The sequence below is a fragment of the Lepisosteus oculatus genome, chromosome 23 (assembly GCF_040954835.1).
Source record: "Lepisosteus oculatus isolate fLepOcu1 chromosome 23, fLepOcu1.hap2, whole genome shotgun sequence".
Lineage (NCBI taxonomy): Eukaryota > Metazoa > Chordata > Actinopteri > Semionotiformes > Lepisosteidae > Lepisosteus > Lepisosteus oculatus.
This window is the reverse complement of record NC_090718.1, coordinates 8,419,674-8,444,451: the sequence shown is the minus strand read 5'-3', so window position 1 is coordinate 8,444,451 and position 24,778 is coordinate 8,419,674. Positions and strand designations below refer to the sequence as shown.

General features: G+C 40.4%; 3 protein-coding genes across 12 annotated transcripts in view; 1 reads left to right on the top strand and 2 right to left on the bottom strand.

Moving 5' to 3' along the window:
* Positions 1-9,468: 9,468 nt before the first annotated feature.
* On the bottom strand, positions 9,469-15,681 carry sc5d (sterol-C5-desaturase). 4 transcript variants are annotated; one of them, XM_069182407.1, is made up of 5 exons: positions 15,658-15,681; positions 14,070-14,287; positions 13,056-13,188; positions 12,805-12,905; positions 9,469-12,233 (listed from the first exon to the last, which is right to left on the bottom strand). In XM_069182407.1, the coding sequence occupies exons 2-5, from the start codon at positions 14,277-14,279 to the stop codon at positions 11,787-11,789; spliced, it is 891 nt and encodes a 296-aa protein (XP_069038508.1). In that variant the 5' UTR covers positions 14,280-14,287; positions 15,658-15,681; the 3' UTR covers positions 9,469-11,786. The 4 variants fall into 4 exon arrangements, with proteins under 4 accessions (XP_069038508.1, XP_006642354.1, XP_015193185.1 ...); XM_006642291.3 differs by lacking the exon at positions 15,658-15,681 and adding an exon at positions 15,131-15,234; XM_015337699.2 differs by lacking the exon at positions 15,658-15,681 and adding an exon at positions 14,918-15,111.
* Positions 15,682-15,893: 212 nt separating this feature from the next.
* On the top strand, positions 15,894-17,145 carry anapc13 (anaphase promoting complex subunit 13). Of its 2 annotated transcripts, XM_015337710.2 has the most exons (3): positions 15,894-16,001; positions 16,107-16,207; positions 16,584-17,145. In XM_015337710.2, exons 2-3 carry the CDS (start codon positions 16,109-16,111, stop codon positions 16,707-16,709), a joined length of 225 nt encoding a protein of 74 aa, XP_015193196.1. In that variant the 5' UTR covers positions 15,894-16,001; positions 16,107-16,108; the 3' UTR covers positions 16,710-17,145. The 2 variants fall into 2 exon arrangements, with proteins under 2 accessions (XP_015193196.1, XP_006642328.1); XM_006642265.3 differs by having other exon boundaries at positions 15,931-16,207.
* A 520-nt stretch (positions 17,146-17,665) lies between these two features.
* arhgap32b (Rho GTPase activating protein 32b) overlaps positions 17,666-24,778 on the bottom strand; it is a 160,081-nt gene continuing 152,968 nt past the window's right edge. For all 6 annotated transcript variants that reach the window (XM_015337657.2, XM_015337659.2, XM_015337660.2 and 3 more), the window contains one exon: positions 17,666-23,899. In XM_015337657.2, coding sequence (XP_015193143.2) covers positions 21,635-23,899 — 2,265 coding nt within the window. In that variant the 3' untranslated portion in view covers positions 17,666-21,634. The remainder of the gene's footprint in view (positions 23,900-24,778) is intronic.

The window sequence follows — 24,778 nt, the reverse complement described above, 5'->3', positions numbered from 1 at the left end:
GTGTAACTCAGCGTAGAAAGAGTATGTTCACTCACTCAAAGATACATTTATACCACATCATTTCCCAATATTTTAATAGATTTAGAGACACCTCCAAGTCATTTAAGATACCTTTAAATGTTTAAAGATATAAACAAATAGTTACAGCTTTTTATAGTTATTTTAGATATAATTTAGAGACATTTCTAAATGATAGTTTGACTTGTCATAGAGATGGCAAGTGTGTCTCAGCTTGGGATGAACAGCACACACAGCAGCTAAATTTAGATGGTATTCGAGAGATCGGTAAAACCGCTAAATAAAGTCACGTTTCCAAACACATTGGAAGACAAAGTACAGTGTCTACCGAGATTATCAATGTTTCTCCTCTATAGTCTTATTTTCTGGTAAGTGCACTCCTCTTCATGCCCGTCATATTTTCTTCTTTTCTGGTCTTTGTTAATGAGCTTATGTTTTTAAAGATGGCAGAGGAATTTGTTCAGTCACGTCCTTTTAGATAACTTTTTATTTCACTGAAAGAAAGCTGTGGCTAAAATGGTACATAATTAATTGTACCCTCATGGAGTTGTTACGTTAATATTATACAATGCACTAGTACAGACTCAATTAGAATATTGTGTCCAATTTCAATTTTGGTCATCAGGATGCAATTAAGATATTGCTGCATTGGACTCAATCCAGAATAACAGCATTTTCATTTTCATACACTGACACGCTAAAAGGTCGTAATCTTTTTAGTCTTAAACATAGATGACTATGAGGGGACCTGATTCAGAAGCAACAGTAAAAATCGAACCAGAAAGATGAGCTGGAAACTACGGGGAAATACATTTTACACCAGAGGAAAAGAGGTACTTCTTTGTGTAAAGACCTGTGGGATTCTGGAACAGCTATCCAGCCATGTTGTTGAAGCTGACATACAGGCTCCTTTCAGTAAATGCCCAAATGAGATTCCCGACTCAATTAGCTACTAGCAATCAAATGAGCTAGATGGCTCAAATGGCCTCCTCTCATTTGTTACCTTTCTCATCTTCTTATTTTTGCTGAGAATTTCTTTAGAAAAGTAATGAATGTTGTGAGCAGGTGGTTGTCGTATAAATGCCCGAAACTAAATTTTTATCCATCACGTCCATTAATTGCCTGTCTCAAATATAACCTTTAGCCTTTACAATTCAGCCTTAAGACATGAGAAACGGTGAATACATCTATCTTACAAGGCTGGATAGAGAGCGATATAGCCTAAGATCATACTTGGCTGTGCTCATTTGCAAAAATTGCTTTTTTGGAAAAAAGTACAGCTACATATTGCTAGTGCAACACTTGTGACAGATGCCTCTTCTTATTTTAAAAACCCATTTATTTAGATGCCTTCTGCACTTTATCCCTTCAAGAGCAAATGGCGTATGAGATAATAAGGAATTAATAATAGAAGATGATGAAGATATCGTTAACATGCTAAATTAATATTTCACACAGGTTTTTACAATAGAAGACTTCAATAACATACCTGATGTTATAGAACAAGCTCCTTAACTGACACGGAAGTTCACCAAGGACTAGGACAGCTAAACCCCAAAGGACTCACCAGGTCCTGGGTATTTTCCAGTTATATCCAAGGAAATGAGGGATGTTATTCATAGATCCCTATCTAGGACATTTCAATTATTACTTAGACTTGGAACTGTACCCACAGACTGAACAATTGCAAATGTAGCACCACTTTATAAAAGGAGGACAGAACAGAACTAGGAAACTATAGACCAATTCAGTTTTACTTCTGTTACAGGTCACATCCACATTAGAAGATTAAATACTTAGAAACAATGGCATTCTAGGAGATTGCAAACATGAATTTAGAAAGTGAAGATCGTGTTTTAATAATCTGCGACAATTCCAGGAAGGAGAGCAGCTAAGTCTACAGCATCCTATGTAGATTTAGAGAAATCTTTTAATAAAATACCTTAAAAAAAAGGTTTATTTTCCCTGATATTTTGTCAAGTTTGGGTTCAAGTGTTCCTCATTGTACTCAGGACTCCATTGTATTCTGTGATGTCTTTTTCCCTTTTTCTGCTAGTATTTTACTGATAATACAGACATTTCTCATAAAGGGTTTATTCTTGAATAACTAAAAGAATACAAGAAATGCATGTGAATCAAGAACTGATTAACAAACAGGAAACAGTGCATCATCTTGAGGGGCTCAACATCTGGACAGATGTAAGCAGGAATGTGCTGCAGGGATCTGTTTTGGGTGCATTGCTCTTCCAGATCTATATCAATCATTTAGATTCTGATATATGCAGAAAACTAGTTATGTCGACAGGAGATCTAAAAATAGAGGGAGTGGCAAACAGAAATTGTTGCAAGGGAATTACAAAGAGACTCAGACAAAATTATGGAATGGGCAGACAGATGGCAAATTGAATTGAACATTAATAAGTGCAAAGTGCTCCACACTGGTAGCAGGAATATACACTTAACATATTGCATAGCTTTTTCAGAGCTATAGGAAGATACTGAACACGTGAAAAGGAATCTGGGTGTTGATTCAGATTCTCCTAGCTCTTCTCGAGACAAAGTGGGAAGTAAGAAAAACACAAACAGAATGACTAGGGATATACAGGTAGCATGGGATTTAAATGGATATGCTTACTACTGCTTTGGAAAACCTACAGTAAGTCAATTACAATATTGGGTTCAGTTTTGGTCACCACACTACAAAAAGTATGTGATATTACCCTTCTCACCATTCCTTCTCCCACCACAGTGTGTTAAGGAAGAAGCCTGGGGAATACTGGACTATTAGAACTCTATACATAAGTGATCATAAGTATTGAACACATTCCTTTTCAGAATCTAAACTATGACATGGAATATAGAGCTGCTCTCTGACATTAAAATAAAGTTTCCAAGGGTGTGCTTCATGCAACAAGAAGCAATATTGATCACAAGTTCTATTATTATATCATGCTTATAAATCTTTGTTATTGAAAAAGTGGCTCCAAGAAAAGAACCTTTTATATCCATACACTATAAATCCACTGACATTTCTCTTTTAACATCTTTTAACAGATTCTGCTGGGATTTGTTTTATTCTTAAGCAGCTGCTTAGTCACTGTTCAGAATGAAGCAGAATAAAGTCAGGTGCCCAGCAAAAAAAAAAAAAAACATGAACAACTCTTGTAGAAACATTTTGCTAGACTTTTTTTTTCACACTTTTCATAATGCAGATAGTGAAATGAAATGGAGAGTGCACCCATTTCATTTTTTAAATGAAGACTTTTCTGGTTTCTATGCCAATTTAAACGGAAATCTTATTTTCAGTTCTTTTAAAATTGCCTCCCTTTGTATCCCCTAGCAGAAAAGCAGCATCTTCTGGTTATCATAAAAGTATAGCACAAGTGCACCTTTTCAGAATTTTAATACACGTATGAATAAACAATAGATTGTCACTCCTCAGGGCAGTTTAATGAAGTGGCAGGATAAATTTCTGCAGCTCTGCCTTGCCAGGTAATCGTTTTTGCTCACCTGCTGTCTGGAAATGGATGACACGAGGGACCAAAATTGATCAAATGCATCTTTAGGCAAAACAGACATTAATAATGTTTTCAAGAATGGAGATGGTGGAGGCGGAGGAAGGGGGGGGGGGGGCGGACAGTGACTCTGCTAAAAACAAAAACACCCACAAGGTAACATATCCATATTCCAAGTTGCCCAGAGAAAGAGTCGGCTTAATTTAGTTAAAATGGCACGACAGGAAGAAAATGGAACAAGTGTATTATAATTCAGTTATATTAAAAACACAAATTAAACATCTCTGATGTCTAACTGTATCAATATGTACCCAGTCAGGAGGAGTTTAATAATAGTCACCTTACAAAACCCATTTATTAGCTTTTACCAGCTGTATAAAGCAATGTGAGGAAGAGTCTGAAATGGAATTGGCGACTGTTAAACCTAGAACATGAACATAAAGCAACACATTTAAAGAACCCACATTACAGAAAGCCCAAGAAGAATCCTCAAACTCAATAAGAATGAGTAGTATTTATTTTAGCACAAGACACGCTATATTTCATAACAGCAAAAAATAAATTAATAAAATGAACACCTTTATAACCCATACTACTTATTTCAAACTTCTAAATATGTCATGTTTAAAGAAAGCATTTCTGAGCACATTTGAGACACTGAGAAAGAGCAATATCCAAGGTGTTTTCTAAAGAGCCACTGTTAATAGCCTAAGGCTATTATTGGAAACCAAACAAAGAATGAATTATTCTCTACAGCCACTGGAAGATAGTCTCAGTAGATAAGGATATATTGGTTGAACAGTAGCTCTATACTGCCCTGTACAGTAATCATACTGTGAATTACAAAAGCCAGATAAAAGCAGACAGGCTGCCTTTGTTGATGATAATCCATCTCCTTTTAAGATTTATCATGACAAAAAATTAAAAAGAAGGATATCTGTCATAGCTGCCTCGAATGCAACAGTCCTCTGGCATCTTTTTGAATATTTATAACCAACAAACTTTTAACTTTTAAATGATGTGTTCCTTTACTTCAGTGAGCTGTCAGGATACAAATGAGGCACACAGCATCCCACGCGTTCAAGCACATCACCGGCATAATAAACTCATTTTACACAGCAAGGGATGAAACACAATTCCAAGTTCATATAATATATAATACATGTATAACTACATTTGAATGAGAAACCAGTCCTAAGAACAGGGAGTGTTGCACCAGGGTGTCTCAGCCAGGACATGTGAATGTACAGTAAAAGCTAGTGTGGTTATGAGTGTGTTTATGGGGGCTCTGTCAGTGTTGTGACAATAATAATTATAATTAATCTGAACTAGAATGGAGAAACACTTGTTGCCACACTGCATTCATAGCTGTGATGTTATTCTCCTGCTGTTGTGTATTATTCATTATCTGTCCACGTTTTTCAACCATTTTCAGCAAAACAAATGATTTAACATGCCTTCGCGTAGGTCAGTCTCGGAGAGCTCAGCTTTCTATTTTGTTGTCTTTCTTTCCACCTTGGTAATAAACATTAAAATGAAAAAGAGTATTATGGAAATGTTTTTATCATCTTTATGTCTTTTTTGGCAATGCTTGAATAATTTTGCATATTGCAAAATGCCTTTATACTTTGCAACAAGATTTATATAAGGTACTTTAAGTGTGTTTTAACTGCACGTTGCAGTGTCACATTGTGATGTTTTGTAAAAGACCTTGTAGATAATGGAGAGAAGTGCAAAAATGAATTGGTTCTAGTGCTTGAATTTGTACAGCAGCCAACATACAACAATAATATAGCCAAAGCTCTTTGACGGTGGAGAAAAAGAAAAGGTCAAGGTTTTGAAATCATGATTTAGACACTGAATAAAAACCTGTGGAGAATGCAGCTCTCAAAACTAATACTGAGCATTACAACACTGAAAACAAGCTTCAGTGGAATATCACCCAATTAACACCCAAGTAGCAGGCAAAACTACCTTTGCTTGCAAGGAACTAAAACTGTATGCTGTATTTCTGTTGGTATTTCAACCAGAACTTTCCCGGAGCATCTTTTGCTGTGCACAAGCAATACGGTGACAAAGCCATCAAGTGAATAACAATACTCCAGTTTGACTAGCAAGACATCCCATAAATAAAGCAAATCACCACATTCAAAACTGTCCATTTTTTGTCAGAATGGCCTAATAAGATGCCACTTAAACCTTTATCCAATCCCAATAATGTGCATTTCTCCTCACTTTAAGTGGAGGGGCTGTTAAAAATAATAATAACAGCTTTAAAATGGGATACAGCAGCCATGTCATCCACACAGTAGTCTTGTATTTTTAAGTTTGATAACTGCTCTGTAAATGTCAAAGCCTGCAGCCTTGATTACTGTAGGAAGCAACCACCATTCTTTTCTGCTGCGAAGTGCAACAGGCAATATTAATGCAGCACTCATAGTGGACAACAATGGAGGGAAGGGATACTCAGAGCTCTCACTGCAGCAAGCCAGTCGACGGCGCTGAAGCAACAGATTTTATCTTGAATGCTGCTGCGAGGAAAGAGTATGAGATGAAGGAAAATGAGATGGCTGTAAACCTTGCAGGTCATCACTACAGCTGCAGATAAGGGAAGGAGGCATCTGTACTGAAAGCATAAAACCCTGAGAAATGTTGAGATCTGTACCTTCCTCTTCCACCCAATTCTTACAGCATTCTAACATAATAAAGGTGAAGATGGCTATCCTTATTATTAGTGTCTTTGAAATACCTTTAGTCTCACAATTCCACAGGCAGTCTTATTGAGGTTTTTCTGAACAACACAAAGTCAGCACCTGGATTTTTTTTGCACGCAAAATGTTAGTATCAGAGCACAAAGACTCCAAGTAAGCTGTTGCTATAGAAACTGATTTTGTTTCAGAAGTGGTAGTTAGGCTCAACACACTACCATGAAAGTTATTACCAGTCATTTTCATTTCCGTATTTTTTTTTATTTCAGTTTTTCCTTAGCTGGGACACTCCACAAATAAATACCACAGGCAGGAAATACAGTAGATACATTTTCAAATTTCTCTCATATTCTGTAAGAATTCGGTATTAATTCAAATGCTTGAAATGTGTATATGATATTTTGTTTCATTGGGGAAAAAGCAGAGAATGTCCTGGCAATTACAGTTACCACACAATCAAAAATAACAAATGTAAAAATAAATACTGCAACATAAATAACTTGATCTAAACCAGGAATTCCCATGTTCAAGTTGGAGGCACACACTTTGGCACAGTGTCATGTCAGTCGAGCTCTCACGTGCCTGATTGATCCCTTAATTGAGTTAATAACAGGAATTACAAATCTTTCTTTTTCATTCCCCGACATGTTGGAGGCTGCCTTTTTATTTTGTCAATGGTTTCCCTTTGTTACATTTACGGTAACTAAGCTTTATCTTTCCAATTTGGGAATAGAAAAAAAAAGAGATCTCGAAAACGTCCATGTCAAGAAACCTGCCAGTTCGATGTAAGACTTATTTAAAGGGGTTCGGCTGGAACGAAAACAAGCAGGCCTGCGTAGAGCCACAGGACCAGGGTGAGGAACCCCTGTTCTAAAAAACAAAGACATACTCATGTAGTATCATTGCTCTTAAGTGTCTCCTCAAAACACAGTCACTTAGATTGGCCTTGTAGATCACTCAATCCCCAGTGTACTGCTCTTTCACACCTACTGACACATACAGTACCATTGTACTGTATATGTATGAGAGACTGTGTTTTTGTACTTATTTACATTGTATCTGACAGAGTACCGCAATATAGTACTCGAGTATTATTAGTATGTTGTCATTTCCTCATATAGATATTTGAAGGCCATGCAAGAGAAAAGGATCAGTGAAATGAATATACTGTATGGTAATGGCTATCTTTTACTGGAAACAAGACAGGAAACTAACCCATCATGGATTTGGGTACATATGTACATTCTGTTAACACACACTGCATGCTTTCTAGAGGTACATCCAGAATGTGTTGATGTTTGGTTGAAATCTTTCATAACTTTTAAGGTTGTACAAAGCACCACCAACCACAAACCTGTGTTAAGGACTCGTCTGAGATACTGTACTCAGAAGATCAGAATATATACTGTACTGTAGATCTTACCTTTGGGAATCTATATGTTCTTTATGTCTTATTCTGTGTCAGTACCACTGCACATTCCTCTGCAGCAAGTCCATAGCATGCGTTGCTCAAAACGCAGACTCTGCGAATCTATAGATAAGCACAGATATTTTTTTGTAGGCACTTGCCATATAAACAGTATTTTTTTTTATTTTCCTTAAGATGCATCTTTGCCCATTATAGTATTTATTCGTCTACTGCATGCTGCAGTCTTTAAAAGGAATGAGCGCATGTGAAGTAAGATTAAGTATCTGAACAGTTAACCACGGAACTAGCCAGCTGCGAAGAGCTGTGCCTTCATCATTAAAGTTTATGTAAAACAGATAGCTCTCACAAGTCTTGCCCAAACGGGAAAATAAATCTCTTCTCTTATACGACATCGCCCTCTGCTGCACTGAGCGCTGAAAAATTATTGGTAATAGTGATAGCAGGAAATAAAAAAAAAATGATTTGAGAAGTAAATGTGACCAAATTTAAGTACACATTTTGACATTAAACTTTTCTAATAGATATCTTCTATTCCCTAATGACAAAACTAATTTAAGTACGCTAAACAACGTTTTTACATTTGTAGAAGGGTCATGCAATTTCGAAAGTAGCGACGCACGTTCTTTTTTAATTCTAAATTCCTGAAACCCTCCCCCGATACATATGATTATTGGATAAAAAACTATAAATTCTTACTTTGATTGTATAATTACCCAACATTGGCTTCTTCATTCCGCTGAGAATTTTGCAATCAGAACACACGTGACTTCACAGGTGCAGGGTGAGTGGGCTAATTTATTTTGGCTGGTAGGGCCTGGAGTTGTTGCAAGCTGTTTTTCCATCAAATTTATTACACCGGTTTCTGCAGAACAACGTTCAACAAGGTTTTGCAAAGTTGAGTTGTGTGCGATTTTAGTTTTAGGCTGTGGAAATCGCGAAAGGACATCTCGTTTAACATGCTGTTCTTCCCTAAAAACTTTTTGTATTTTGTGGTTCACTTCCGAGTTAATCTCTTAACTCTTAAATTCTGTATTCTTCTGATCACCTAATGCCCCTTTTATTTACTTCTTTAGCTCGGACACCAGGGACATCATTTTGTTCTTTTTCTAACGAGCAGTGTATGAGATACATTTTTCATTAGGATGGCATATTTTCATAATGCTAACAATAGGAGCGTTTACATGCATATTAAATTCCTATTAGTATTCCGGATACTTAGTATTTGAACAATGTATCCAGAATACAGAATGACAACATTGTTTAATAAGTATCGTATTCTGTACAAGGGAGTTTTTTTTTCCTGTAGCAGAACCTTCAGAATTCAATATATACTCATATTTTATTACTTTGCTTTTCCAACACGCACGGTCTTTTCTTTGCCGTTTTGAATATTTATAAGTTGTTGCACAAACAGGCCATTACAGAAATCCCTCCTCATTTCCCACTTAACCTAACGTTAACTTGTTAGCTCTTTAAAGCAAGCTCCAAAAGAGTTTTGAGTACTTTTACTTTTTTTTATTTCCTTCAAAAGTTAGTTACTGGAGAAAGTAATGGAATTCACTATTATATAGATTTATACAATATTTGCTGCCTGATGTCTAAACGTCTGTGGACTGTACTCTGCATCTGGGAAAACATTAAGGTCTTTCAAAGAAAAATAAGAGCATACTGTAGTCAGGTGCATTATTTTAGTATCATAAATTCACAACGTTCTTGTCTAACAAGATAAAATTAATTTTGACCTACAGTATGTTATTTGGGTCTGCACAGTTCTTCCAATAACACAAATTGAACAGGATTCATAGTGTAGCCATTGTCCAATTTAATTTTCTTTTAGGAAATTGTTAAACGTTTTCTGCCAGTGATACATGACTAAAAAATCCAAAAGGTTGGAAGGAAGTGCTACTGCTAATATAGGCACTGTCTATAGACTGACCAGTCACTTCAGAGGTTTGCTTTAATCTTTCTTCTCCACAAATATTTCCTCAAATTTTCGCGTCTTCAACTTCCAAAACACACAGAGATATCAACGACAGCCACTTTGGTCCATATAGTACTTGCATGAAAACAAGCTTCAGCTTCAGAAACAAATATTACAGTACAATCTTTTTGGCACACACTAAAGACATCATTCCCAAGCCATCTTTGACATCTTCTTTTGTTATAGAAAAAGGGTATTTTTTAAAAAACAAACATCCCCTTCCAATAAATGTATTTCAAACTACAGTGATTTCATAAATTATTACATATCTTACAAAGTTATACAATTATGTTCAAAGTTTTCTTGAATTAGAGTTTTTGATAATTTGTCAAAAATCTTTAGATGAAGACAAACCTTTTTCTAGGCACAAAACTAAATCTTCTGACATCCAGGCAACATTTCGAGAATGGCAACAGTCATGTCACACTGACAACAACATAATAATGTAAAGCCAAGCACAATTTTCAGAAGAGGCAACAATAATGGTTACAGTATGATTGTTAATGATTCAACCAAGTATTTTTATTCTATTTAACTCTTGTTTTCACACCTTTATAGCAGCATTTTATAGAAACCTTCTGATAAATGTTCAGTTAAAAACTCAAAACAGTTCTTTTTTTTTTTAAGAGCCTTGTAGCTTGTTCTTATTTTTACCTCTTTTAAAAACTGTGCTGTGTTACACTGGTCTGCAATGAGAAAAATAACCATTATTCATTACTGTAGTCTCCATCTGGCGTTATACACCACATGAGATCCGGAGACCACCTGTTCCTAATTATTACCACATTTGTTCCATTTTATTTTCCTTTAAAAATCCTATAATCTGACAATGACACAAAAAACAAGTCTTAACGGATACATAAACAATCTGGAGAGAGCAGAGTTGAGCATTTCAATCATGTGCTAGGAACGACATCGGGGAAGCAAAGAGTAGGTATACCCGCACATTCTTACAGTTATGTTTTGTCTTTTTCGGGATTATTCCTTCTCAGGGTTACACAAAAGCATCTCCCATCTTCACAAAAGGCAATCATCAGATGAATTCCCCAACAATTTTTCTTACGATTACAAAGGTCCAGAGCTAAATGTTCAACCAACCCCTTTATCTTTTTCTGCAGTATTGTGCACTTGGATGTTTTTGGATGTGGTTGCTTCTATACAAGAAATAATTTCGCATCAACCAATTAAGGACACCCACATTTTCTGACACCCATAAAAATGTCCCAAGTGAGAAGCCATACTCTTCTCTTGATATTTTGTACATTTATTGGTGCCAATAACACTTCAGATAATCCTTTCCAAAGGCCTTTACTTTTACAGTTCAGATAATACACCTATATGTTTTTGTCCAGTCTACTAGAAATGTTAGTGATTCTCTTCTATTGAAATTCATATTTCTTCTGAAAGGACACACTATAGTCTATAGTATAGAAGATAAAATTGTTTCTTACTGCTGTCCTGCATCTAGTAAAACATATGTTTAGGTAACTAGATTGAGTTACGTTTTTATTCAGCGAAACTATATTGAAAATGTATATGGGTGTGAGAATCATCTGGAGTTTTGTATGGAATGACACACATCACTAGTGACTATGATCGGTGATAGTTGGCCAGCTCAGCAGTGACAAGGTGGACTGCGGAGAAGCAGGCAGAAGGAAGCATAGTTGCACTGTTTGCCGATTAAAGAATTCGATAAGAAAGAAATTGATCACAATGCTTCCCAGTACTGGTCCTTGATGCCCACACACCTGCTGGTTCGTGTTCCAGCCCAGCTCTTGGTTATTGAAACCTTGATAGACTAAAGATTAATCTGAAATATTTCATTGTTTTCAACTCTTGAAAATGTTGGGAGATTCTTTTCAATTATGGCAGTGTGCAAGTCACACATAGGATTCCCAATTTTCTTAACGGAACAAAACCAGTCAAGCAACTTACTTCATTTACATCTTCAATTGAGTAATTAAACCTGGTCGGGTAATGAAAACCAGCAGGTATCTAGGCCTCTTTACACTAGCATACCACAGCAGTCCACCTGAATACCCAAAAAGGCAACATCATGTATGAGGGGAAGGTCTACAAATTGGCCACACTGCTCCGCATTGACTAATGGAGCACAGTGCATTAAACCACTGGTACTATTTGTTTTTGTGGCTCATTGAGTCCCCATTTGAATGGCCACTGTTGCTACTGCCCAGTTTGCCTTCTCCTCTCAGCTTCCTGAGGACGTCATGAGGTCCTTTGCCCTGGTACGAGGAGGGGTGCCGGTAGGATCTCCCGATGCGGTCCCACAGGGTGAAGTACTGGCCGTAGTTGTAGTCAAAAAACAGGTGGTGGTCGGTATGATGGGCTGAGCCATTGATGATGGGCTGCAGGAGACTGGGGACGCGGTAGTCCCCATCGTGGATGGAAACAGTCCAGACATTCACAAACACGTACAGCCCCAGGTAGACCACCTTGTGCAAAGGGAAGAGGAAGGGGTAGATGTGGTAGGGCAGGCCCTGCAGAAACCCATCCACAGGGTGAAAGGCATGGCTGGCGAAAGGAGTAGGGATCTTCCATACGTGGTGGGGCTTATGGAAACACTGTAACGAATACAAATACAAAATGTGATAGAGCAGGACTGCCAACAGCAGAAGACCTGATGACCTGCTGTTTGAAACGCTTGGGAATTGTGAACTTTCTGGAGCTGTGGCATTGCTCAAAGCTAGGGAGGGGGACAACTAACCATCGCAAGGAATTCGCTTTGATGTTGTTGTTGTTGTTTTTAATGCATCTAATGCAACAAAAAAGAAGAAGCTTGGTCTCTTCGGGAAATTATGAAAGGAATGAAAACCGCAGATCAGTGTAAGAAATGCAGGCATACAGCAGGCATCGAGACAAAGGAAAAAGCTTTCTAAAGTCCAGTGGGATTTCCTGAGAGACAAAATGGTGATAGCTGATTGAGTGTTAGTTAAGAAGAAAACAAAATGGTCAATACAATACAGAGTCCCAAAGCTCTTTCATACTTGATCAACAAGGCATAAGCAGGATTTTATATATAGCTCTAGAGCAGATATTGTCATAACCTTTTATCAGACACAGATATATAACAGTATAATCACGTGACAGCACTCTTTTTGTCTCCACGCACTGCAGGCTTGCAGTCACCATTACCTTGTAAATGAGTTTGTGGTGTAGAAACCGATGGATCCAGTAGATGCACATATCCGTGAAAAACAAAAAAGAAATCATGCTGAGGATGACTCCAAACCAACCTGCAACACAGAGCAATAAAAAGCTTGTAAAAGTCTCTTTGTGAACATAACTCACAAGATCTTCACAGCACACGTCCTGCATGTTCGCGTGTTGGTTCAAAAAGGAATGCACCCCCCACCCCCCCAACATCCATTATAGCAGTATCCTACCATATGGAGAGTCGCTGATGTTGTCATAGAGCTTGCTGAAACCTCTGACCTCTGCAAAGAACAGGGCGACTGTGGGAATACTGATCCAGGGTAAGGAGCTCAGGGCATACTTGATCTCCCGGCACACCTGATTCTGCATGGAAATACACACAGGCTGTCAAACGTGCAGGCAAGAAAAAACAATTAAACACATCAAGATGATTCAAAATGTGTACTCCAGCTTCTCAGACCTCCCAGTGATTTGCTGCTTATCTCTCTTTGGCTATGCTCAACTGCCCATCCCATGACAAAAAGGAGTGGAGCCCTTTCCTCTATGGTCCACTTTGTACAGAGCAGCTCTCTTACAAACCCCCCCAGGGGTCAGGTGAAGAGGATTTTAAGAAGAATGTGCGGGGCAGTGACTCTCAAACAAAGGGCCATGAGCTCACATCCTGAGTGGGACACTACAGTCAGATCCAGTTTGCAAAGTACTTCACTCGATATTACCGACATTGCACCAGAACGCCCTGCTATGTTAAGCTGTACTCAATAGGTTATCACTCTGAGCAGTGGTCAGAGATCGGGGCTCATAACTAGCAGTTTGTGGGTTCTGGTACACTGCTGTCGGGCTCTTGTGCAAGATATCTTGCCTGAATTGCTCCAGTACGATACCCAGTTACATACAGTAAATGAATGCGAATCTAAGCTGCTTTGGATAAACACATCATTGTAACTAAGAATGCGTTCAGAACTCATTTGGATTAAATAAAGCATAAAGAATAAATAATTCAAAATAGTAACATTACAGCTAAACTAAAATCCGACTGTGGCACCTCACAAAGGGCAGCACTAATCTCTTCAGTTTTCTGATGATTAAATATTAGAGGCAAGAGGTGGCTTATTTAACTCTTTTAATAAAAGAAAGGTTTGACGTGACCAAGACTAAAACAGTAAGTGCTGTGCTTATGAATCAGAAAAAAAGATCATCTGTATGGAGGGGTTGGGGGTGTGTGACAGATCTTTTTTATCGTGTACCTCAAGAAACTGGGGGTGCTTCATCAGGCTGTGGTCAAAGATGAAGTAGAAACTCAGAGCCCCCAGAACCAGATAAAGGAGGGCGGCACCCAGGTTGGTCACCAACATCAGGCCAATGATCTGTCGAAGAGGCTCATCCTCTGGCCATGTACATGGGTAGATGTAAGGCGTGAAGAAATAATAGTCTGCATAATTCAGCACTAGATCCATTGCTTAACCTGTGAAAACAAACACGGAAAATACAACCTGCACAGTGCACAGAGAGATATACTTCACACGCCACACACACTGTATAGATATATACACCAGCTGTCCGTTTCGCATTATTGTATTGTATTGTCTCTAATGCCATTTTGTAGCAACAGGACGTACACTTATTACAGTGTGAACTAGTAAAAGCTAGTTTACGAAAAATAAAAAGGCACTGTTCTTTTGACAAAACTCTTACACAAGGCGGACAGAAAAATACTGGTGTAAAAAATTATAGCGCGGATATATAGAAAATGCACGTCTTCCTTACTTGCTTTTGTAAAAGATTTGTGTTAATGCACTTTTTGATTAGCTAATGAAATAAGGTCTCGTACTTTCAAATTTTCACGTTAAAAGGCGACATCGTCTTGCACTATCAATTATTCAATAGCAATAATTCAAAAGACCCGAATACTTTGATCTGAGCTTATAATAAAACACCAAAGGTATATTGTAAATACGCGAAGGCACAATATGGCTTAATAAACCAATGCACTGACAGTACCTTCGTAAATCTATCAAGCACTTTAATTTAACTTAAACTCCACTACTTACAGTAACACTGGTAAAAATATATTTCCAACAAAATGAACACCTACTATATCAACACTGCCTAACCTCTGAAGTTGAAATACTAGTCCGTAACTGCGCATCCAAAGCTCAGCAATCGAATAAGACTACTTAAAAGACTATAACGATCTTAATTGTCTCATTCATGTGAAGCGAAGGTTAGCTGACTTCGGTAACAGCATACTGTACAAACGATCCTTTAAATAGACAAAAAATAAACTTGCTCGGAAATTCAACTCTACCTGCTTAGGTGCATTAATCCACCATCACAGGAATACTGCGTGAGTGAAGTAACCAATCGCCACCCTCTGGCAGATTCAAGACCAAAGCACAATATTTTCTGCTACCCAATAAAAGTCCAGTGTAGGGAAACGCATGTTAGTTTACTCAATTTGATTGGATTACAGTCTGGTCTGACTGTGATGTAAAAACAGCACCATTGATTTAAAGAGCCATAGTTTCTGCGGTAGATAAAGTATCGATAAGGTAATATACAATAGGTGCATACGAAAGCATTGATCATGTGAATGATCTTGCACGGCTACATAATTTTCTGAAGGAGGAGCATATTCCACCACATTTCGTTAATATGCTGTATGTGTGCGAGCATGATATGGCCTTGAATATACGGAGACCTGGTATTTTAATGTAGATATAAATGGCATATTTAAATAAAAATACCACATGCAAAAATAAACCCTTAAAAATCCATTGTCGAGTCGTGTTGCTTTAAAAAATAAGCGTTCCCTCATTAAACGTTTCACAGTACCTTCACAGAAAATACAGGGAGTATAATTCTGCCATCTGAATAATTGTGCGCTTGAATCTTCATTTAAGGATACAGCCTATCCTGGTACCTTTGCAAGGGCGAAAACGCTGTAATGTTCAGAAAGATTATTCAAGAATTATTGTAAGACTTGTCCAAATACGCGTACTCTAAAACCAGAGTGAAATAAGATATTAAATTTACAGTCATCTGTAGTCTAGGAACCCTTTACTAGAAACGCACACATCCGGGGGGAGTATTTTGAAGGACATAAAGCAGTGACGTTCAAATAGAGCGACGAAGGAGGATGTGTTTGTCAAGTTGTCTTTAAACAGGAAAGGTGTAAGGTAAGCGTAAATTTAGACTCCACAGAATTAAATACTTGTGCCTTCTTGTAAAACGCAGTCACCAGATTAATACAACAAGTCGGGTCTGACTGTGGCTTTGCGCAGCGATGGACAGCGAAGTTCAGCGCGATGGAAGGGTGCTGGACCTGATCGATGATGCCTGGAGGGAAGATCGATTGCCTTATGAAGACGTCACCATCCCGCTGGTAAACTGGATCGTTTTTAAATACACAAGATTAAATAAATCTGGAGATATCCCGGTGGGAGTTTACTCCCACCTGAACCTGATATTCTGGCGTTTTATCTGTGGATGACCGTTTAAGAGCCTCCTAGGTTTTCAAGTAAAACAGATTAAGAATGAACTCATTGCACGTTTCCTTCTGAAGTGGACCCCTCGTTTGATGTGCAAATTACATAATCCTCGCGTTACAGACGATAAGTGTCGGTAAGGAAAGAAGAGAGCTGCAGATTTAATCACTGCAGTACAGTACGACGCCAAGCGGGTTAATTATTCGGATAGTTTAAAGTAGTTTGTCGGTGGAGAACGTGTAATGTGATCTTCATTTTTTTTTTCTGGTGCAGAGTGAACTTCCTGAGGCGGAACAGGACAATGGTGGGTCAACCGAGTCAGTTAAGGAGCAGGAGATGAAATGGTCAGACCTGGCTCTCCAGAGTCTTCACGAAAACACACCGAACACGGGCAGCTAGCGCACTGACCGTGCAGCTCGGAACTGTCCCGGTTGTCTTTTATCCCGGCTGGCTTTTTACCAAAAGCGAGAACAAAACAATCTTTATCAAGGGAATAGTTGGATTGTCTGTTCGACTTGTCTTTCACTGGTCCCTTCACAACAAAAATATACTCGATGTGTTTAGAATGTTATTTTGGTTACACGATTCACGCAGTGTTCTGTGACCTGTGGAATAATATAGAATTGTAAGTGTTACTGGTGTATGATGGGGGGAGTCTTCGCAAGTGTTGGTTTTCATTGCTGTGATCGCTGCAGTCTCCAGACAAAGTCCTAATTGCTGGGTATTTCAAAGGCCATAAATGACAAACTGACCCCAATGTAAAATGAAATTGCAACTGTGTGATGATCAATGTTTATAAACCAACTTGCAAATTAAAGGATTGAACTATGTAAAAGTGTAGATTCCTTGGAGCCTGGCCAGATGTCTTCCAAGCTTTGTGCATTTATTGAAATTAAAGATATATACTGATTGGGGGAAAAAAAGAAACACAACACCTCCTCCTCCACACTCTCTCCCTCCCGTCTGCGTGGAACAGGCTGAAGAGTGACTCATCCGTGAAGAGGACCCGATGCCACTGCTGACGAGTCCATTGCAGCCTCTGTGTGGCCCAAGCCAGTCGGGTGTGATGTCTAGGAGGTGTGAGCAGAGGGCCTCTGACAGGTCACTTTGTTCTAAGGCCAGCAGCATGGAGCCTCACTGTCCTGTCACTGAGGTGGGCATTGTGTCTGCCGGCAGGTTCAGCAGCAGTACGGGTGGCAGAGCTGAAACGATCTCTCAGATGACCAGTCTGATGTGTTGACCGTGCTCTGGTGTGGTCACTCAAGGACAACAGCTATCCTATTGTAAAAGTAGTGCTGTATAATGAAACACTGGAATAACAATTTCCACTAGTACAATTAAATTGCACACACACGTTGTGACTTTTTCCCATTGTTTTAATTTTTTGTCCATTCTTAATATTGTTTATCCAGATTACACTAGTACAGATTTTTAGAAGAGAACGTCAGTATTGTTGCCACACTGGCTGTTGAACAGATTCATAAATAGTTTTACAATGCAGTGTCCCTTTTTCAAATGGAAACCCCAATGTTTTAATACAAAAAGATCAGGGTGGCACTGGTTCTATTTTTAACAGTACATGAACTCTGCACTACAAGATACGACGACTCCAGCTACTGGTTGATGGAACAATTGCGCTGGCATATATGGACCAGTGTGGAAGAGAGATGTTCCTTTCCTAGCAAAAGTCTTTAGCATTTACAATGCAATCACTGTTTATAGGGAAATCAGTCTGTAATCCAACAAAGGCATAAGTCATTTTAACTTTGAACTACACCATGTGTTCTTTATATTAAAAATAACTGATTTTGATAAAAATTATTATATTTCAGATTTGTTAGAAAATACAGGTTTTCTGTTAAAAAATATGCTAGTTTTTGCAACAATGGCAAATAAATTAGCGATTGGCAACTAACACTCAGAAGATCTGCTTCTCCCTTCTAGCAAATTAGACATACTATGGTTTTGAAATGAAACATTTCTAACATAATACTATCGAGCTATTTGTATCTCTTCCTAAGTGCCAGTAATTTATATTCTAAATGGATTAAGACACTTTTTGCTTGCTCATTTTCAGTTATTGTTGAATGCAAAATAATGTAACTTCAAATACTTGGGAGTAATATACTGGAAACAGTTTTGATGCTGCAGCCAGGTGAAACTAACCATTCTGAAATAATGTACAACACAAATTTTACATTCAGGATTATTTGCTTTGCAGACACCTTTAAATAGGTAAGGTGACTGATAGTTGGCCACTACTGCATGATCTTAAGCATTTGCATTAAACTAAATGCATCGATCCCTTTTCATTTCTGAAACTGTGCGGACGTCCCAGTCAGTATCTGGACCAAAACGTTACTGTACCATGTATGGTGATGACAGCTAATTGAACAGTTTTCCTTTAACTTTCATGTCCCGTATCTGTCATTAAATCAATCCAAAATGGGCTGTTGTACTCGGCACTGTGCACTTTGTTATGTAATGCATACTGACAGAAGCAAAGACATTCGAATACATCTCTTAATCTGTAAATATGAAAAAAAAAACGGAACTTAAATTATATACTGTCAGAGTACATGACAGCAGGTAAGCGGCAACATAAAGATCTGGAGATGCCAGTGGACATTGAAGTTGAGGGTCTTTAAGACCACAGAAGATCTTTACAGAGTGATGTACAAATCTGATGCCAGCATTCAGGTCAGGGAACCATGTTGAAACCATGGGCTCATTTAAGTAGTAGACTTCTTATTGCATTAAACTACAAGGAACCAAACAAGGCAGGTGGGTCAGTTAGCTTCTTCTCATGAATAGCCTTAAGTTCTCAAGTTCTTTTGTTCACATTGAAAATAAAATCTTGCTTAGTTTTTACTGCTCTTTTTTTTCCTCCCCCATTATATATTTCTATACATAGGAATTCAGACTAATCCATTTTTTTTATCAAGTGCCACTGTACAATCAATGTATTTTGAATTGTCTGCTAGTCTAAGGTAATCTGAATTTGAAAAAGTAACACTGCATTCTTCCAACAAAATGCTTCAACAGTAAATATAAAAACAGCATAAATAAAATTTTAATTCACCGCAAATCAAGAACATTAAATTTCTTCATTTATGTATTCATATCCCACAATACAAGTTTTTAATATTTTCCAGTACATGAAACGAGATGTTTTCACATTGAGTACAGGACTATGTGGGTGTTTAGCCAGTCTCACCCTATTTTAGGGAACAAATAGTCTTAAATGTGGGTTGGGGGTGGGTTGCTTCCAAATTGTATAATGCCAAGGGATGCTTTCTGCTAGTCAGCAGACATCTTTATCTGATAACAGCAAAATTTAGAGGACTTCACATACATAAGACACACACACACAAATGTTAAGTAGAATATTAAAATTTAATTATGATCCTCTGCCGTAAAGTATTACCATTTTGTAGGTAGTGGCAAATGGTCAGGCTTATTATGCAAATGAAAATATAAGGGTGAAAACATAAAATCAAAATGTTAAAGCCAGTAAACACCTACCCCCCACAAAAAATGCACATTATACAGAAGCAATAACTTACAACTATGTTAACACAGCAAGGAATGCACTCGCTGCCTTTTTTAAGGGGCAGCGACTTAATGGATATTAATAAAAAGAAATTGTGAGTTTTTCCCCCCAAAAGGGAAAGCTAAAGAAAAGCAGAAAAAATAAGCTTAAAAATCATTTTGATAAACTATTATTTTAAGCCACAAGACCATCCACATACCTTACCTGGAGTCACAAGCATAACTTACACAAATATGTGGCTTGACCATTTTTGAAAAAAGACTGCATCTGACATGAATTAGAAACTCTTGTGATGTGATGAGCTCTCTTGAATTTTCACAGTGACGTACGAGCTGTATTCTAGATCATTGTGCATTGTCACTGGAATGCACAGAAGGATATAGGATATAGGAAATGAGAAGGGTTATCTTAGCGCTCCTAGCATTCACAATTACACAAAAGATTTTTAACCCTAAATCATCAAAGTCAAATTAGGAAAACCACAAGATCAATTCACTCATTAAGAGATCTTGGATGACAAAACCAAAACTAGATGATACTGGACTGGGGCCAAGTTCATGCAAAAAAAACAAGGATTTTAGGCTTTAGGGTCTAGTGCTACTGCTACTATAATGGCCACCAACATATCAAAAGTGAGAAATTACATACTGTTTTAGATGCAGATGCATGGTATACATTTTTATGACAGCACCTTCACAAGTGAAGAATAGTAAAATAAATGCACTTAAAAAAGTAACAAATGGCAGCCTTCCTTGTTAATAAATTGGGTTTACATGTATCAACACAATATAGCCAACTGATCATAAATGGATCAAAAGAACACACTACATTGTGATTTCAATCATCAATACGACTAATAATAATATTAATGCCAAAAATATTGTAAGTTAGGCTTTGCAACGCCCTTTCTATTTCCTTTTCTTATTCAACTAAATCAACCTCCTAACATTTGGTCCCTCTTGTTTAAAATGGTTTTGTAGTACACTCCCATAAACATTTCAGTTTATCTGTAGTCTTTTGCCAACCCCACAGAAAACAATGCACCAAGAACATGAAAGACTGTTGAACACATTGTGTTAAAACAGACCTTCCAGCAAGTGAAGGATTGCTGACTTTCTTAAGCATCTTGCATCCTCTTTTTAAAGAACTAGCTTTGAAATGGCAGATATCTTTACTGTAGGCCCCCAACCCAATGTGATGAAAGATTTAAAGACTGTCCTCCTTAAATACACCCCTTGGTCCTGTACACTGTAAAGGAGGGAGGTCACAATGAGTTATACAGATTACCTCCCTGAACACGTTGTAACATCCAGATGGTACACAATGGAAAGCAAGGTGGTACAAGGAACTGGTCTGTAATACAGACTGGACATGCATTTCTAAAATGCAAACCTTTTTTTCTCCCCCCACCCTCCCCCTTTTCTTAAAAAGGAAACAAACAAAACAACAGAAAAAACAAAAACCCCTTTAGCCAGTAGTTTGTTGTTTGCTCCCCCCTGTAAACTATACATAAACACCCCATTTTTTAGTAAGTCACAGCTGTGTGGCATTATAGACAACGGAAGAAACTATGGTACATTCGATTCATTATAAAGTCTTTTGCGTTTTTTTGGTGCTTTTTCCCCATTTCTTTAAAAAATACAAAAAGAAAAACGAACAGGTGACAGTCCACTGTCCTGCAGAGGCTGCTGATTTTTAATCTTTAAATTTCACCTAGTTTTATTTGTTAACTACCAGTTTCTTTAGGTCTTAAACTCCCTGCGTAGATCTCTTACTCGGCATGGATCTCTGCTTCGGGCCTCTGCAGGGACAACTCTGTCTGAATGAAGGCGCCCTGCCCCAGGGCGGTAGAGTATGTCCTGCTATTGTGGGAGGGTGCAAAACTAGGAGGGGCGAAGCTGCCAGCACCCACCACGAGGGTGCTGCCCCCTCGGGTGGGCACAGCAGCTGGCTGTGTTTGGGGCTGAGGTAAAGGATGATAGTCATCCAAGTTATCGTACTGGGACAGCACGGTCATGGTGCTGTGCCGCTTGCCGTGCGGCTGGTAAGTGTATGACACTCCATGGTCCCTATCTGCGTTGTCCTGGAGATGAGGAGCAGGGTTGGGGGGGTGATGGTAGTGCGGATGAGACCCTCGGAGGCTGTGAGAGCGCTCGGGCTTGGAAGGGGCCACAGGTTTCACAGGGACCACCTGTGGATCTTCCTCTGGGTAGCCGCCAGTGGTTTTGATCCTCACCATGTGCCTGTCTTGCTCAGGCCGCTCGTAGCGGGACTGGTAGCTTCTGGCCTCCGGGTGCTCCTGCCAGTGCCTACTGCTGTTGCTGCTACCGCCGCCGCCCATTTGGTCGTATTCCCCTTGCCCATTCTTGGGATCTGGGCGATTCAACTCTTGCTGCTGCTGCTGCTGCTGTTGCTGGGGAAGACTGCGCTGTGGTGGCTGTGGCTGATGTGGATGGTGCTGCAAGGTCTGGACATTCCTGGGCCCACTCTGCTTCTGCGAGACAGCCGTCTTGTCACTCAGTCCGTTGCCCTGGTAGTGCTTTTCGAGCTCAACACACGAGAGGACCTCGTTGTCGGACAGAGGGTGCCGCAGGGAATGCTGCGTCGCCATTGGCCCGCTGTACCGGCTGTCCTTCGCCTCTGCAGCCATCAGCACGGCTTTTCCGGGGTCTGACTTGCTTCGGAGGTGCAGGATCTCCACACCCCCCAGATCCCCTTGCAGGACCGGGCCCACGTTATCGTACTGCGACATCACCGGCGCCTTGGCCTTCTGCCGCGCTCTGCTCTCGCGCCGAATGGAGTGCATGCGAAGCTTCTCGGCTTCCTCTGGGTCCCAGGCCAGATAGACGGGCCCTCCCTTGACATCAGGAGACGGGGGCATGTCGCGACTTACAAAGCTGTGCTCTTTTCCTGGCGGCACAATATGCCTCGACAGGTAGTGGTAGCCCGATTTTCCACCCACCCTGCCTAAGTGCGGGGCCAGGTCACGGCTGGTGAGGGAGTGAAAGTGCCGCAGCCGAATGGTGCCGTAAGGGTCCACATCATAATAGGGAGCATCCAGAGGGTTAGCACCCGAATACGGGCTGTAGCGATAGTGCACCCGCCCATTCTCGAAATAGGGCTGCAGCTGGGTGACGTGGTAGTCTGACTGCGACGTCTGTGTGTAGGGTTTGTACTGGTAGACCGGGCGCTGGTAATAGAAAAGTTCGTCATCCGGGGGGACCTCGGTCCGGGAGATGGGCACCGAGCGGACAGCCGTCGGTGGCACGTGGAGAGAGTGAACTCTACGGATCGTCGGGTACGCCGCCGCCCCATCGCCGGGAGAGTAACCCAGCCCGCGATGGCCCGAGGGTCCTGCAGCGGGACTGTATTCTGCCCTGTGCGGAACCCGCGACTTGATGGACTGATGGAAGGACTTGGGACCCAGAGTGCTGTAGCGACCATCCGCCCGAGCGCTGTAGAGGACCTGGGGCTCCGGCTTGGAAGGGTAGGATAAGTGCGGCGGCACGCTCTCCGGCCGGTAGTGATACGGCGCGGAGGGCTGGCCGGTGGCGGCGGCGGCGGCGCGGTGATGGTAATAACCTTCCCCGACAGGCTCTGGGGCGGCCTCCGGTTTCGAGTGGTAGAGATAGACCTGCTGGAGGGCAGACGATTTCCGGGGGGGGGGCGGCGGCTGCGGCAGGGCTTCCTCCACCGAGGCCGGCATGGAGGCCTCCGTCAGGATGGTGTGAAAGTTGGAGGCGTTGGCGGCTTCGGTGCCGGAGAGGGCGGCGGCGGCCAGCCTGCTCTCGATGGAGCGCACGGGCGGGGCGGGCGGGGCGGGGCCACAGGAGTGATACAGAGGAAGAGACTCTGCCCGAGGGTGAGGGGCGGGGGGCTTGGCCGTCTCCCGAGACTTCTCCGCGGGGTGGGGGGGCCCGGGCGGGGCAGGGACTGAGCGGGCAGCCGGGGGGGTGGAGTGGGGCTGGGTCGCCTGGGCCGGAAGGTCAGCATGCTTTAGCTGAGGCTGAGGAGGAATCCCTCCTGCTGTCTGCATCTAGGAAGCAAAAGAGAACAAGACGCCTGTTACGTACACCGAGACCCGTTTAAGAAAGCAGGTTGGTTTCTACATTTGACCAATGTGAGTGAAGGTGAGGTGAGGCCAATTCAGATGCTGACATGGTATGAAGATTTGAAAGATTTATGCATCTAAAAGACAGGGGTGGGTATTCTGTTCTAACAAAACTGATGCTTTAATCAGATTAAAGCAGATGCTTTAACCTTTAATCTGATGCTTCTGATGCTTAAAAGGGAATGTTTTCTTTTTTGTGATATATCTGCATTACTTTCAGTTTCAGAAATGCCATCAGGAGGAAGAAACAAGCAGAGTACCCAACGAGCCGCAGTTTACAAAGGCACTTTGAAGATTGGAATTCAATTCGCATTTCCATTTCTGTTCACCTTAGAAAGTTTCGGCCGGCAAGGGAATAAACCTAAAAAGAAAACGACCCACTATCGGTTTGAAAAGTTTGTTTCAGTCATCGGGGAAAAAAACCAAACAATCAAAGGTTTCTCTTATAAAGGCATCGACAAAGGCACTGCGGGTTCATGCCTGGATCAGGTCACCAGCCGACTGGAACTGCAGCAGGAGGGCAGGACCAGCACCTCCCAGGTGCTTACTGAGGGACACACCTTCCCTCCAAGCGGCACCGAACCTCCGGCACGAGGCTGTGGTGCCTGGGACATGCTAAGGTTGGAAGGCTGGTGGGTCACTTCCTCATTCTCCCAGGTGTGGTTGTGTGGTTTGTAGCTGCGATCCAAGACGTGAAAAGCCCCCAACTGGCGAGTCCCAAATTGCGCGTGTATAGAAAGGAACAAAGCGTCTTTAGCTTCCTTCCTATTCTGCAATGTTTTCATAACCTTCTGCCCTCCAACA